The sequence below is a fragment of the Seriola lalandi genome, unplaced genomic scaffold (assembly GCF_002814215.2).
Source record: "Seriola lalandi dorsalis isolate HSWRI2012SDOR001 ecotype SW California unplaced genomic scaffold, Sedor1 jcf7180002054469, whole genome shotgun sequence".
NCBI lineage: Eukaryota > Metazoa > Chordata > Actinopteri > Carangiformes > Carangidae > Seriola > Seriola lalandi.
This window is the reverse complement of record NW_019525022.1, coordinates 1,600,389-1,615,975: the sequence shown is the minus strand read 5'-3', so window position 1 is coordinate 1,615,975 and position 15,587 is coordinate 1,600,389. Positions and strand designations below refer to the sequence as shown.

General features: G+C 38.4%; 2 protein-coding genes across 8 annotated transcripts in view; both read right to left on the bottom strand.

The window, feature by feature from the left end:
- Positions 1 to 56: 56 nt before the first annotated feature.
- On the bottom strand, positions 57 to 7,883 carry LOC111658820 (GRAM domain-containing protein 2B-like). Its single transcript, XM_023411485.2, has 13 exons — positions 7,729 to 7,883; positions 6,835 to 6,966; positions 6,668 to 6,725; positions 6,343 to 6,415; positions 5,957 to 6,060; positions 5,468 to 5,557; positions 4,475 to 4,546; positions 4,310 to 4,375; positions 4,115 to 4,214; positions 3,849 to 3,905; positions 3,633 to 3,732; positions 2,454 to 2,564; positions 57 to 1,093 (listed from the first exon to the last, which is right to left on the bottom strand). Exons 1-13 carry the CDS (start codon positions 7,770 to 7,772, stop codon positions 1,078 to 1,080), a joined length of 1,023 nt encoding a protein of 340 aa, XP_023267253.1. The 5' UTR covers positions 7,773 to 7,883; the 3' UTR covers positions 57 to 1,077.
- Positions 7,884 to 11,877: 3,994 nt separating this feature from the next.
- ptprsb (protein tyrosine phosphatase receptor type Sb) overlaps positions 11,878 to 15,587 on the bottom strand; it is a 65,644-nt gene continuing 61,934 nt past the window's right edge. For all 7 annotated transcript variants that reach the window (XM_087175424.1, XM_023411569.2, XM_087175423.1 and 4 more), the window contains 2 exons: positions 15,401 to 15,536; positions 11,878 to 14,576 (listed from right to left, as the gene is read on the bottom strand). In XM_087175424.1, coding sequence (XP_087031550.1) covers positions 14,508 to 14,576; positions 15,401 to 15,536 — 205 coding nt within the window. In that variant the 3' untranslated portion in view covers positions 11,878 to 14,507. The remainder of the gene's footprint in view (positions 14,577 to 15,400; positions 15,537 to 15,587) is intronic.

Genomic DNA, 15,587 nt, shown 5'->3' with positions numbered 1-15,587 from the left:
GCCTGGAAAAGTTTTGGAAAATAGTTTCATAAATAATTTAAAGCACTTGGTGAATATCAGTTTTGAACATAGCCAGTGTATTTTTTTGAATTCACACAATATTAGAGCTTACATACAATCACTTATATACCTTCACAGGTATTTTGACATCACATACGTATTTTTCAAGTATACACAGAATTAACTAAATGTTTGCTGAAGAAAACTGATTTAAAGGCATGGAAATCATTTGGCCAAAATGTGTATGTATCTAATTCTGCAGTATTGATGAACATGATTGATATACCATAAGGTCAGTTGCAAAATTTTTATAACATTTATTTTCTGAGGAAATTTCAGTTTCTGAACTTATTCAGGTGCAGTGAAATCCTGTCTTGGTATCTCATGTATAAACCAGGTTTAATGGAAGTGACTGCCCCCTGCTGGCTAATATCTGTCATTAACCGTCCTTCTCTATAACACTAGACTCCAGTAGTTAAATTACACAAAATTAAACCTCAAATTCAAAATATACAATCAATTTCAAATCAACCAACAACAAAATGCTTCTTTCATCTTCTTGTTAAGATCAATCCTGTTGTGTTCTCACTGCTGTAGATTGTGTTGATCCAAGAAACTAATGGTCAAGACTCCAGCAACCTCTGTAAGCTGAGCTCAGCTGTTTACTGGCCAGGAAATAAACATGGCTTCAGCAGGATGTCTCCATATGGCTCAGTGCAGGAGAGCCTGACTTCAGTTTTTGATCTGTCAGCAGAGAATCAGTGCATGCCTAACAGAAAATTCTCTGCCAGCACAGTCGGTCATCCATGTAGTTCACCATGTGTGGCCTGGTTTAGACATCCCAAAAGCATCTTACTGCTGACTCGCATCACATGCATGACATGCACTAATACAGAGGTTTACTACTGTGACTGAACTAATATGTGCAACATATTGTACTACATGTCAAATGAACAGAGTCTCAGTGGTAAGATGCTTTTGGGAGTCTGTCTAGACAGGGTTCAGTGTAGGATCTTAATAAAGTGGTACATTGCATGAGTTCCTGAAAGGATTTTTGTCACAATTCTCTGCCACTGGCTACGTTTCCTGGTACCTGCAAAGAAGAAGAAGCAGGCATGAGGAGAGGACAAGGGTGGAGGATATATACATACAACATTAAACTATCATAAATATTACATTAAATATATAACTTTAACTTCACGTTGTAAAAGCATATGTTAACATATACAGACAGGTGACAAATTAAAGGAAAAATCTGAATAAATGAGTGGAGAAACATGAGTAATGCAGATGCTCGCAGCTGCACTGCATGGTACAAATAAGCATTTAACATCCCATCATGCTCTGTGGCATCATGTATAAAAATGTCAAGATCAATCAAGATGACAAGAGGAAAAGACCTGAGCTGCCTTGAAAGAGGGTTCATTGTCAGGGCATGGATGGCAGGAGCTTCAGTCACAAAGACTGCTCAACTGTGTTTCTATTTTTGGTGTTTCTATAGGAACTAAAGAGTGACTAAAGTGACATCTGCATTAAGATCTATCGGAAGGCATCAAATTGGAAAGTGTGGTTGACAGCGCACGTGATGACCGTGATGCTCGTGTGTAAGGGAAAAACAGAAGAGCAACTCTTACCAAGGTTGTCAACGCAGGATGTGATCAGACTGAACAGTTTGTCTACAGTTACATAGCGAGGGATAATATAGTAGGGTTGCAGTGAATAAACCCCTCATTGCAAAGATGAATGAACACTTGAGGGTTCAGTGGTGCAAAACCGAGAGGCACTGGTCTTCAGAGGCACAGGCCTGCATGCTTGACCCCTTCAGTGAGGGGATCTGTTGGCTCTGTTACACTGTGGGAGACATTTTGCTGGCCTGGTTTGGTTCCCCTTGTCCCCTTAGAGGAAAGGGTCACTGCCAATCAATACAAAGTTGTTCTGAGTGATCACCTTTATCCTATGATAAAACACTTCTATTCTGATGGAAATGGTCTCCTCCAGGACGACAGTGCCCCCATCGAGGGGTCACCGTGTGGTTTGATATGAAAATGATGTGAATCATGTGTTATGCATCATAGTCACCTATGGGAGATTTTGGAGCAGTGTGAGACAGCACTCTCCACTTGTAGAATCAGTGCCAAGGAAAACTGACGCTGGCACATGGTGCCCCAACACCTGACTAAGACGCTTCATGCTGGTTTCTCTTTTATCTGTCACCCGTCTGTACAGTTTTAAACACATACTTACAGAGTGGGTGTGACTCTGCTGGAATGTATTCAGTTATCTTTTGTCCTCATTGCTGTTTTGAACCTGCAGAACCACTCTGTTAAAGTCTAATCTGATCAGCACGTGATGGTTTTAAAAGTCACCAAAACCGGTTTAAGACATCTAAGTAATTTCCCCAACGGACTTCCTTCTGTGCGTTTCTCTTGACAGACATTTGTGTGACCACTCACTCTCTGTGGTTAAAAGACAGCTCAGCCAGGGCTCCCAAAGAGTTCAGCTGCTCCTCCAGTGCTGTGATCCGTAGCCCGATGTACCCAGACGCCAACAGCAGCAACACAATTCTGCAAACACACACCATAATGTCCTGAATGCCATGGATTTTTACAGTTTTTCACAACAGTGAATTTTCACTCAGAAAGTGAAAGCGCAAGCTGAGCGCACAGTCTGAGATGGGTACATACTGTTCAGTCCTAACAATAGATATCAGTAAATTCTATCTGTGTGGAGCCGGAGTGAACATTGTGTGAAAATATTTCTATAACTGAGTTCTCTCAAGGATTACATATTTTTCTTTCCTTGAGAGCTTCAAGCAAATCCAAAAAAGTCAACATACGATAATGCACATCTAGCACTGTGTTTCAAAAAAGTTATGTTGGATCTGCAAAGAATTCTACAAAAAAACAAAAGATTTTTTTAGATGCAGCATTTTGAGATGTACAGTATGTTGGGGGGGTCGCTCAGTTGAGCCCCCCAGTGTGTGTCCGATATTTTGGGGACAGTTGTCTGAAAGTCCCAGCTTAAGAATAAAAATCCCTCACACCTATTTGTAACATCTATGTTTACATTCCTACAGGGTCTTCTTTCACCAGTTTTCCCTTAACAGATTTAACACAGCAATAGTAGTGAAAGATACACCTGTGTACCAAGCAGCAGAGAGATGGACAGTGGAGGAAGAAGTAGTCAGATTCTTTACTTCAGTAAGCAGCAAAACCACAATGCAAGTAAAGGTCTGGCATTCAAAACCTTCAAGTATCGAAAGTAAACAACTTGTTTACTTCAACTGTTATATTGTAATATATTATATTATTATATTCATATTACGGATGCATTAAAGTGTATACAACATTTTACTGTTGTTGTGGTTGAGGTGGAGCTTATTTTAGCCACTTTATAATCTACAATGTATAAAGTGAGCATCCGCTTTATATGTATGTAAAGTAACTGCCTACTAAATAAAAGTAGTGGGGAAGAAAATTCGTGTATTCATCTCTGAATAATAATGAAGCAGATGTATAAGGTAACATAAAATGAGAACAGTGATGTGCCTTAAGTGCTGTAGTTGCATCAATGTAGTTTTGTAACATAAAACTGGAGATGGAGCACAACCTGTGAGAGATGATAATACTCACAGCATCATGTAGATGTAGAAGAGAACGCTGAGATTCCTTATTTCTCGGAGGACCAAGAACGGCGCGACCATCTCAATGACCCACCCAACCCATGAGTCAGCTGGTCAAGACAAATGTTGTCAACTCGTTATTCTATAATGACACTTTATGACTTCTGAGTAAGTTGAGTAGATAGTACAGTACTTGTGTGTCTGTTTGTGTGGGGCCTACACAGACCTCTGTCATCTTCATCTATTAAGCTGCTCTGACGAGTGGAGCTGCATCCTGAGGGACCTGAAAAAATAAAATGTCAATACCCCCGTTACATGCAGTGGCATTGCTAAAATATTTCAGCTTAGTAATAAACGCCTTTTTCAATAGAAGTCATTATTGAAAAACGATAAACATTATTCCTCTGGTGCACAAGCCAATAAAAAAACATTAACCAGCAGTGATTACTCAGTTCCACACTTCACTGTCTGTTTCCTCCATCTTTCTCTCACCTTCACTGGAAAACAGAGGGAAGCCGTTGTCAAGATTAATGCTGTTTTGTCTGGTCAGATCATTATCAATGCTGTCCTCAAAGCTGGACTGACTTGAGACCTGCACACAAGGACATGGAAGCAGAACAGTTAAATCATCTGTTTTCATGCATCACACACTCATTTTCATTCAGCTGTAGCAAGATCCCCACTCACCATGTCATTATCGGCTTCGTTCTCTCCAGAGGAGAGATGAGGGCTGCTGTTTGGACTCCCCCGGTGCTTTACACAGACACAGAAACATTGATTGAAAAAAAAGGCCTTTCTTTAAGAATTAATTGCTGTTACATGCATGCAGACTGAGGGGAGCAGCTATAGTACCTGTGCATTTGAGCAGATACTTTGGAGGAGACGGTAGCACACCTCACGGTTCCTCAAGGAAACAAATGAGTACTGAGGAAGCAAAAAGAGGCAGGAGAGAGCGTTAAACCTGACACAGAAGCAAACTATGTAAACGCTCAGTGTTAAGGAAGTTAATTTAACGTCTTAGCTTGGTAAGGTGTCAGGTTTACAGCAGGCATTTGTATAACTTGTTTCCCGTCTTTTCAGCCTGGTTTCCCTCTTTCCTTTTATTGATTGGTAGATAACGCAAGAACCTACAGACCCATTCGTCTCAAGCTGAGTTAACTGCTATTCTTCTTATTAATTAGTGTATAAACCTGATTAATGAAGAAACTACATTGGCTATTGTCATATACTGTACCACAGGGTTTGTAGTTTAAGCTACTTTGCACTAAATGAGTCATTGTACAGTCATTATACAGCAAAACACACAAAAAACATCATTCATGCCTACACATCTGATCACTCTCTCACTTAAAAGGATCCCATTAATGATCTATAAAGAGTTCTGTGGAGGAGGAGTTCAACAACAGAGAGGACATCTGTTTAATGGAGGTTTTATGATTATAATTCCCTGAAGCTGCTCGCTGTCTTTCTGAGCCAGGAGCCTCAAGAGGTTTTACAGTGTCACTGAGCAGCTTCAGATCGTACAGGCGTTCAAGTCTAATAACAGGCTTCCCATCCAAAATTTAACTGCACCATTACACAGTACACCTGTAATGCAACAATGTATGTATTTGCTGTTTATAGCACAACATCATTCGTTTTTTTCTCTGAGGACTTTACAGTTGGTACAACATACTGTGTTGCACAAAGTTGTACGTGGAACCCACAGTGCTCTGCATTGAAAGTGCAGCAGAATGATGGAAAAATGATAATGAAATAAAAATCAAATTCTAAAAGATAAGAAGAAGAAGGAAAAAAAAAGGTATATATATCAAAAATAATGTTTAAAAATGAGTGTGGTCTGACCTTCTCTCCTTCAGCAGTTTGGATAGACAACACAGACAAAGCAGAGTTATGTTTCTTCACATGCCTGACACTGGACGCAGGAATCACCACCTAGAATGTGTTGAGAAGAAAAATCCCTTTACACTTGGTGGAACCGTCTGAGTGTGGCCTGAAACATACACAACCATAAAGCTCATGTTGTTTTATCCTGTATCAAGGTTAAAGTAATTTCCCTGTGTCAGATAAAGTGCTGCAGCCTGAATGCTGGAGATTAAAGTGAATTCCCAGGACAGATAATGTTAATGTTGACGGCTCCTTTACAGCCTTGGGGACACGTGAGCATATTGTTACTAGAAAATTAAAAATGCATTTGTTTTATTGGCCAGAATTGTGATTTTGAATCTGACAAAAACTCAAGTCACAGCCACAGCTGTTGTGACATTTCAGTGTTAATTAATTTCACCAGTGTGGATTGGGCTGTACTTTAATGCATCTCAGTGTGTGTGTTACCTTGGTGTCTTTGAGCAACACGGACGAGTGGAAACACACATGGTTCTCAGAAAGAAAGAGCTTGCCATGATACAGCACCTCCTTCTGCAAGGCACAGATGAACACTACAACAGGGAGATGCACACACACATGCACACACACAGTCACACACACAGTCACACACACACACACATATACAATTTGAAGGTATCAGTGGGTGTTTTTTTCAACGGAAAACTGCAGTGTCACCTATACCACAGAGACATGCCTGCTGAATCATTTACTAAAGTGTTTCAGCTCCTCATTCACTGCAGACAGAAGTGAAAAAAAAGGACACAATGTGATGTGATTTCCATAATCAATACCAACAAATAAGTAACAGACCTCTGGAGCTCAGCTCAACTTACTATGCGTCAGGTTCTCCCCCTCAGGAATCTGTTGGAACAGCTTGTGAAAGCTTTTATTGCGCTTCAGGAAGCTCTGTGGGGAAAAATAGTGAAGAGTTAGTGAATAAAAACACGACGACAGCGGTGAGAGAACCAAAACAGTAAAGCAGTGAGTCGGACAGATAAACAGTGAAGCTGCAGGTTCAGATGATAATTGTCTGTTTGATACACTGTTTAGTAAAAAATATGAATTATAACTGCTCTAATTCTCCCTGTGCTTGAAAGAAGTGTGATAAAATACATACGTATATGCAGGAAAGAGCAGGATGAAGTGAAGCAGACTTACCTGATTGTTGATAAGTTCACTTGATCGCTCAAGGCTCTCCTCTGTTATGGTCTGTTCCCTAAGGATACACAAGAGTTCAAATGCACCATTAACACAAATGAAATAAGGAGTCTATCTTTGTCTAAGTTCAAAATTTTAATCCATCTCTCACTCCCTGAACGGTCTACCTGATGTTGGTGTCCAGGCTCTGACTGAACTCCTGCAGCTCCAGTCGGGCATCGCTCAGAGACTGTCGACTTTTCTTGGTGCCAAACCTGCTGCTTCTTCTTAAAGTAAGGCCTCCAACTCCGTCCAGAGAGCTGTCCCAAAGAGAGCAGGAGAGAAGTGTCAACAATGATGATGCAGCTTTTATATGGCGCACACAGGTGAGACAGGTATAGTGGTTTAAAGCAAAGAAATCATACGAAAATACAAATAAGCAAATGGAGCTTTCCCATGAGTAAATTGTTGGATTTCAGAATTCACTCGGTGGATTAAAACAACTGCCATATGCTTTTGGTAAACTTTTCATTATCTTTGTTTTCATTGTTTCATTGATTTTCCAAAGACCATTCATCAAGTTGATCATTCACAGACAGTTTCTTACATAGAGAATCAACAAAAGACTATGTGTAACAACAGAGCTGTTAACTGAAGAGTAAAATGGGTAAAAGAAGTGAATATTCTGTTTGTTGTTTATGAATCCAATCTAACATCTCTGTTGGTCTGAATAGTTTCTTTATGTGAAAGTAAAAGTTAGAGCAGCTCCAGAGTCCTTGAAGAACCTCTTTGAACACCAGCTGTGTTCTCCCCCTGTGCTTGAGCTCACCATCAGACCATTAGACCTGTGGTTAGTTTGCTGTCTCTGGGCAACAGCAAGGGTCTCTGGAGAATGGCTTCACTTTTGTAAACCAGCAGCCATAAACACTGGCCACAAACAAGAAGATGCCGCACACCTGCTGCTTAGAGTGGTGCTTATCTGGACTGTTGGTCAAAAATAACAGACGAGTACAGATGTCTAATTTCAACAAAATTTTGCTAAGAAATAAATGTGCCAGAAACACTAAAATATTCATACTCACACTGAGCTGTCCAGTGAGAATCTCCTGCTAGATTTGAGACTCATGATGGAAAATTAAATGTTCCAAGTCATTCACACGCACACACTTAGATGCATGCAGCACAAGCCTATAGCTCTCTAGTTCTCTCAAGTTTTAGTTTCCTTTACTGGAAGTTGCTCTAAAGTAGCAGGTGGTAGATAAGAAACAAAGGCAATTACAGCCCACTTTCAGGATTGGCTTCTTATTGTGAAGTCAGCCAATCAGCTTCGAGAGGTGGGAGGTTACACTGGAACTGAACCAATCAGTGACAGCAGTTGTAAAAGCCACACCACTGCACAGTTTCTTCTCATCATGGCAACAGTTGCCATGTGTTGCATGACCTACCCTGACCTTTTCACACACGCAGACACAAACACACCTCTACACACAATGTGACACAGGTATTCAGAAACATGTCATGAGCTTGAGAAATGACAGTCACTCCATGTCTGCTGCCCTGCAACCTGCTCGGCCTGCACCGATAGACATCAGTGAATGGCTGATGGCCTACAGCACAGATTAAAAAAATGAGTCCGCACAACAATTATGTAAAGAACTGGTTTACAGTTTCATAATTGTTCCTAACTATACAAAAAACTCCATGAATCTAAATTATATGTATTGATTCAAAATTTAGCATTTCCATTTTTTAAACACATAAAAAAAATATGTTTTGTGCATGAAATCCCTTGAAATGAAAATGAAAACAATGTAAGTTTTAAGTTTGTTTATCGGTTACCTGTCATATGGCTCATGTGCATTTACAGTACTGTCATCATGCATCCTACCAAACAAAGACACAAATAGAATAATGCAGTAAAATAATTTAGCAAATCCAGGCGACTCTAATGCCTACTATACTATGATGTTTTTATGTCTTACTATGCAATGACTTTATGTCTTATTATACTAATCATTTTTATACTTTACTATGCTATGATGTTTTATGCCTTACTATACTATGACGTCTCTATGCCTTACTGTATGATCCCGTTTTTGTATATTTTCATACCTTACTAAGCTTTGACTTTTCATGCCTTACTGCACTTTAATGTTTTTTGACATTTTTTTTACTTAAGTATAGTATGACATTTTTATATCTTAGGATTCTATGATGTTTTTTTGACATTTTAATGTCATACTTTGCGACGACGTTTTTTGACACTTTTTGCCTTTCTATACTATGATGTGTTTTTGACATTTTAATGTCATACAATGCAATGGCATTTTCATGACGTTTTTATGCCTTACTATGCTATTATGAAGTTCAACTTAGGTTCCCATAAAAGCTTGGGCTGGCTCCAATCATGACACATGATGCGACTTGTGTGTGTTTGTGTGTGTGACTGTATATGTGTGTTTGTGCTGAGGGCTCAAACCTCAACATGTAAAGCTCAGGGAACGAAGCGCTACCTGCACAAAAGCTAAAGCTTCTCAAGAAGCAAGTAATTGAAATAGCCATTCATGAATTGTTTTGTGATTGACCGAACAGTACACACACACACACACACACACACACAGTCTTTTTTCTTACAAGTATTTTCCATTTTTTTGCTTCAAAACATTATATACAAATGCACAATTCATTTCCTGGGATATTTCGAGGAAGCTTTAGGCTGAAGGATTAGACCACAGCGATAAAGATCACCTAGTACTTTTTGTTTTGGTGCAGCAGCTCTTCATATCAACAGACAGATCAAAGTCAGAAAAAATGAGGATGATTTAGTATCTGAACTTTACACACGCAAAAGAGTCTATAGTTTTCACGTGCCACTGAAAAGTCAAAAACATGAGGAACTACTCTGAGATTAGATACGTCCAGTGTGAGATTCACAATTAGTGAATTAAAGCTGATTGTATCTGCTCATGCACGGGTGTGTCTCCTGCTGTATCGAAAACATGCACTATCAACATGCCTAAACATCTCGAAATCAAGAATGTTGCTGGGTGACCATTAAAGGACAGAGAAATTGAAAAAATAAGATTTTTGAAATGTACATTTCATCACTTATAGAATAAAGGGAAGCAGTCTATCCTTTCCTTGTCCCTGTATAATTTCTGTGCCAATTTGACAAAATAAAAGCAAGCTGAGCAAAAAAGACCTTGGTCATTGGCTAAGCTTGTGAAGAAAACATTAATATGTGGACCATAAGGCAAGAGTTTGACAACAGTTTAATCCTAACCCAAAAAAGTTAATTTGATTTCTTGAGTTAGACTTAGATGGGATTGATACCCCTCTTATGTCTATTCACTAAATATGACACTACTGCCAGCAGTTTGTTAGCTCAGCCTGACACAAAGACTGGAAACAGAGGGAACCAGCTAGCTTTTCAAAGAAAAGGAATCTGCCTACCAGCACCTCTCAAACTCACTAATTAACATGTAAAATCTGATACATTTATATCTGGACAAACAACAAAGAGCAAAAATGACACATTGTGGTTTAAAGAGGGCACATTATGGCAGATATTGTTACCTTTGGACAAACTGTGCTAAGCTAATGTAACCCACTCTTTGGTGCACAATGATCTAGATTCGGGAGGAGCTAAGTGTAGAGTGTAATAACCATAAACACACAACAGCTGAGTTTGATTAACTGCACCTTTAGTGTGCTTCACAATCCAAAATACCACATTTTAATAGAAAATATCATAAAAATAACAGTGTAATTACTCAACATTTATGAAAATTGTTATTTTCTATTTCAATTTCTAGTTTAAATCTCAAACATTAGAATTATTTTTCGTAACAGAATGTGTGCTTGACATATATCAACAAGATACAATTATTAAACATGAAAATATGAATTTAACTGTTTCAACTTAACCCAGTAAGTAAGTAAACAAACTTGATTGTAAACATAACAAAATCTGCAGCATACTACTTCTTATGAAAAATACTGATTAACAATATACCATAAATACCTCTTACACGTGAATAAGTAAAATGATTAAATTAAATAAATTAAAATAAACTCCCGTTTTTCTCTGAAGTAAAATGATGAATTTTACACAGAACTTGATATCAAATATCAAATATGTCCCCCTTCAGATATTTGACATTCACCTACATAACAAAATACTAATTGAATTCGTCGAGGACGATTTTACTGTTGGCACACAGCACTTAGCCAAGTAGCCTGAGAGCTAGGCTAGCTTACCGAGACACGAGGAGTGCACTGAACCAGGACAAAACGGCACAACTCACTATTCGTGCCTCGTGCTGCTCCACTTTTCTCAACACATACAGAACTTCACAAGTGTTATGTCTTTGTTTTCACTCTCCCCAAACATTTTTAAAAGCTCAACGCAGTGATGCGGAGCAATTACCTCTAGCTCAACAGGGCGCCCGGTGGACTCTTCTCTCTCATCTCTGTGTCACAGCCCCTCCCCCTTTCCCCCACGCACGAGCACTCTCTCTCCTGGACTTAATCAAACAATCAATCAAGGCAGGTAAGGGTTGAGCTGATAAGGATTACTGATTTTAACTAAATTGTCACAATAATAATAATAAAAATATCAAATAACAGAAATAAAAAATTAACTTAAAACAAATCAATAATTCAAATATTTATAACATTAGTAGTTTTGAAATTAGTTTGTTTTTCTTTAACCCATTATTTCCAGCTGGGTTACACCAAACTAGTCAGCTGTTAGCTGTTAACATACAGATATGAGAGTATCGAGCTTCTCATCTGTCAATTGTCAAATTATTTCTTTATCATTATTTTTTTTCCAAAATTGTGTCCTCATTGTGCAATTGTAAATTGTTTTAAATGCCAGGTTCGAGTCATGTTGGAATTATCATAATCATGACCCAGTTTATAGCGTTCATGTCAACATCTATGTCATAATTAATTTGTGTTTTTCCAAATTCAATATATCAGTCTTGGCATTTAATGTGAAATGCATGAAAATCAGATGAATATGAACGTTTGTTCAATGTAATTATACCCAAGTTTGACGAAAGAAATTGCCAAACATTTTCCAGGTGTAATTTTATGTGCAAGGCATCGAGTAAAAAGTGGGTGCAGTGACAGGAGTGCATTTTCCTTTAAGGTTCCTTTGGCCCCATCTAGTGGACGTGGAGTGAATAACAAAAAAGGACAAAAAACCGACAGGAACCAAGCAGTTCATTGTGCTGTATATCCAATCATCCTGCTTTTAATACAAAGTCAAGATACAATATCTACATCCATGGTTTGAAAGGAAAGAACAGGTACATAAGTGAGGGGGGTGGCATCATCAGAGCTGGCCCTCAACACATCTCATATTATGCTTCATGTGTGTGCCTTTTACATTTCTCTTGACACAATAATCATTAGAAATTGAAGGAATAACATATTTCATATATGTCACACATTGTCAAGACTTCTGTACCACACATAAAGTTCATATCAGAATAATTTCAGATTTAAACAATAACTTTGAAGGTGTGTGTAGCTGGGCGGCTCTTACCCATTCTCTGTCAAAAATACACTTGCTACCATGTGCTCTCCAGCAAACTAAATACCAACAGCTTGTCAGAGGTTTTCACCAATAAGTCTGCTCTATAAATCTAATTTCTCTGATGCCCTTAAACCTATCACGGTGGGGTGGATCATACTATGATCACACCGTTGTTGTTGTTGCTATGGAGGTCGAGCAGGGGAGGGCATTAAAAGGGCATCACTGTAAACTTAAACTATGTCTGCCTCTAATGTACATCTCTAGCTAACTAATCGGACATCAGTAATCAGTATCAAATAGCACCCTACACAGAGGGCATACTTTATAATAATAAAGCAAATAAAAAAGCACCAAAACTGACCATTAAAAATAAAAAACAAACAGTGACAATATCATACTTTAACATTGGCTTGCCAAAGAAACAAGTAAACAACATTTTATAGGTTATAGTTGCTAGATATCCCAAATAAGTAAATAAAAACAAACATAAAAAGTAACAAAATAGAATAATAAATATTTTTAAAAATCATATGAAATAAATATGACAAAGTGAACGATAACAATAAGGCTTTTTTTTGCGACAATAAAACTACATCACATCCAATCCCATGTTATATCTTGTGCTCAGACGTATGTAACTGTACTGTATAGGACTCCAGTGATAAGACTGTATGTACAAAATTGTGAAATCGTCCGAGATGTCTGATACACTGGAACATTGCTGTGCTCTTCAATCACCACGTGGGACCAATTATGATTATATGTCAAATCAAGAAAAGATATATATCGATATCAAGGACTTGTGCAGCTGTACTGGAGTTAGACGGAGGGGAAAACATCAATTAGTTAAGTTGGGATGTTCTGTACAGTGTGATTTAGGGACAGAGAGTTTTAATGGAGTTTATATGGAGGTGGGGAAGGGGAAAGGATTGTTGAATGTGAACAATTCACCACTTGCTATGAATGTTTTTTGGATTTCTCTCGTTATCTTTCATTGCTTGAAATAGCAAAATATCAGTGATTTAACCGCAAAGTGGTGCAATTCAAGTAGGTAAGCTTCAGAGGAAGATGATCAGGAAACAACTTTCATCCTCAAGTTAAGATACTGTTTGACAATAAAAGTTTAGCACACAATGCATGAGTATTAGGCAGCATGTTAAAACACAAGAAATAAGTCGGCATAAGGCAAAGACATACAGTAAAAACACAGAAAAATCTGCAAAAATGGGCCGAGAATTCAAGAAAGAAAGGGACTGGAGCTCAATTCTTTCATTAGCATCTCCTTCAATAAGCCACTGTTGAACTGACACAATGGGACTGACATCAAGAGAATCTGAGCTAGAGGATGAACAAGGACTACAGCAAATAGCAAGCAAGCTTTGTTGAATGAAGAATGCACTGGGCTACAAATCTAAGCCCAGCTGAGGCTATGATGGACTCTAATCACTGTTCTGAGGCCAGCTGTTATGCAGTGAGGACACAACTGGGTGAGTGTGAACTGATCCTTGGCCAGCGTTTAAGAGCGGTCTCTAGTCTGACTTCATGTTAATGCTGGATGAAAGACGGAGCCATCTCTCCCTGTAGGCCACAGTTCATGTTCACGCTGCATGGTTTCTCTTGGCACTGTGCGTTGGGTAAATGAGCATCCACATGCTTCTCCAACAGTCCTCAGGGTGGTGAGTCCGCACTGTAGGCTTCTGCTGAGGCATAACCTAGTCATCTGCTTTAAACTATAGTCAGGACTACCTGTGGTAGCAGTGGACAGACACATAGAAATGTTCACCTTTGCACTTTGTAACCCCTTAGTACACCAAACCAATAGATACAAAGTTGAGGATAAAAAGCCCATTTAGGGTGCAGCAAATATCCAGGCTCTTTGTGTTTCTAAATGTTTTTTTTTTTTTTTAAATGTTTTTTTTTTAAATGTTTTTATATTTTATACACATATAGTATCATAATTCCTGTTCAGAAGCCATTTGTATTTCACTGGTTCATATTGGAGATAGCTGACCACAACACACATGTATTATACGTCCTTCACACTGGAACACTGAGGTAAGTATATGGATTACACATGGATAGTCTCCACACCCACCAGCTCCTCGGGGGAGGGTCTGATGGGTGTGGGTGCTGTTAGACACAGATTTCTTGTTGCTGTTTTTGTTTTTGCTTTTTGTCCTTGTTGGTGTAGAATCTCTCTCCCGGAAAAGGTTCAATGTTCATGTAATTTCAGACTGTCGTTCTCTTGTTTCACTTGTTGGTTTGTTTGTGGACCTCGAAGCAGAAAGATGGATGGATAAGTTGTCTCTTCACTTACGTTGCATAGTGGTCAAAGCTACCCAGGTACTCCAGAGCAGCCTGGTAGCAGAACTGGTACTCGTCCTGGGGGAGACACAGACAAAAGAAATGTGTAAGTGTTATAAACACACAGGTACTATTTTCAGCTGGCTGCTCACAACACTAATCCAATCTCATTTAGTAGCTGATATCATGACAATTGTATTGTAAAAGAGGCTTTACTAAAATCTGACTTTACTGCATGTTGGGAACATTGTCATATCTAAAAAGTATGTAATTGTAAACATGTGTTTTCTGGTTTTTAAATTTGCAATGTCTGCCCAATGAAAAGCGTTTACTTTGCGTGGATAATGTTGAAATGGAATTGAATTGTGAGTTTATAAAATTCTATTAACACAAATAATGAAATTAAAGTAAATACATATACATAATGTAAATACAATAAACCCAGATAAACAAACAAATTAAAAGCCTGGGATTGTCACACAGTGAAAACAAACCTGCTTTGATGAACTCAATAAAGAATACAAATAATGTTTTATGTATTATCCATTCCTGGACATAAGTAATAATTATATCCAGGAATGCAAAACAAAATGAGTATATGTAGTATTTTTAGTTTTTTCAAATGTAAAACTGTCAAACTGGAAAAACTGTTTAAGGATGATCAAAAATATAAAAGTATAGGCCTACTTTAAGGAAATCAAAGAGTTAAAAACAATTGGCTTAAAATGATGAATAACAGACAGAAATAACAGTAAAAATAATATTGGATGTAATATTGGACTGATATCAATATTGCTTTAACCATTCCTAATAGTGTGCAGTACCAGTGCTCTCCCTGCTCGTGTCTCTGCCATGCTTAATGAATCTTGTTACTCTGCCATGTTTAATGAATCAGTGTTTACCTCAGTCTGCACCATGGCTGGTCTCTGTGTCCGCAGCATTTTGACAGTCTGGAAGATGTCCACTGCCCCTTCATAACGCATCCTCTCCAGCACAATACTCAGAGTGATGAAGACACCTGTCCGTCCCACGCCAGCACTACAGGCATACAGGAAAACATTCTGCTATAGTTTACAGTGAAGAGCACTG

Excerpts from the sequence above, each read along its gene's own strand:
- LOC111658820 (XM_023411485.2), bottom strand. The coding sequence starts at position 7,772 with ATGAGTCTCAAATCTAGCAGGAGATTCTCACTGGACAGCTCAGT. Across the intron at positions 6,061-6,342 it reads GGGGGAGAACCTGACGCATA|TGTTCATCTGTGCCTTGCAG; the intron begins GTAAGTTGAGCT and ends TCCCTGTTGTAG. Across the intron at positions 4,547-5,467 it reads AAACTGCTGAAGGAGAGAAG|TACTCATTTGTTTCCTTGAG; the intron begins GTCAGACCACAC and ends TTGCTTCCTCAG.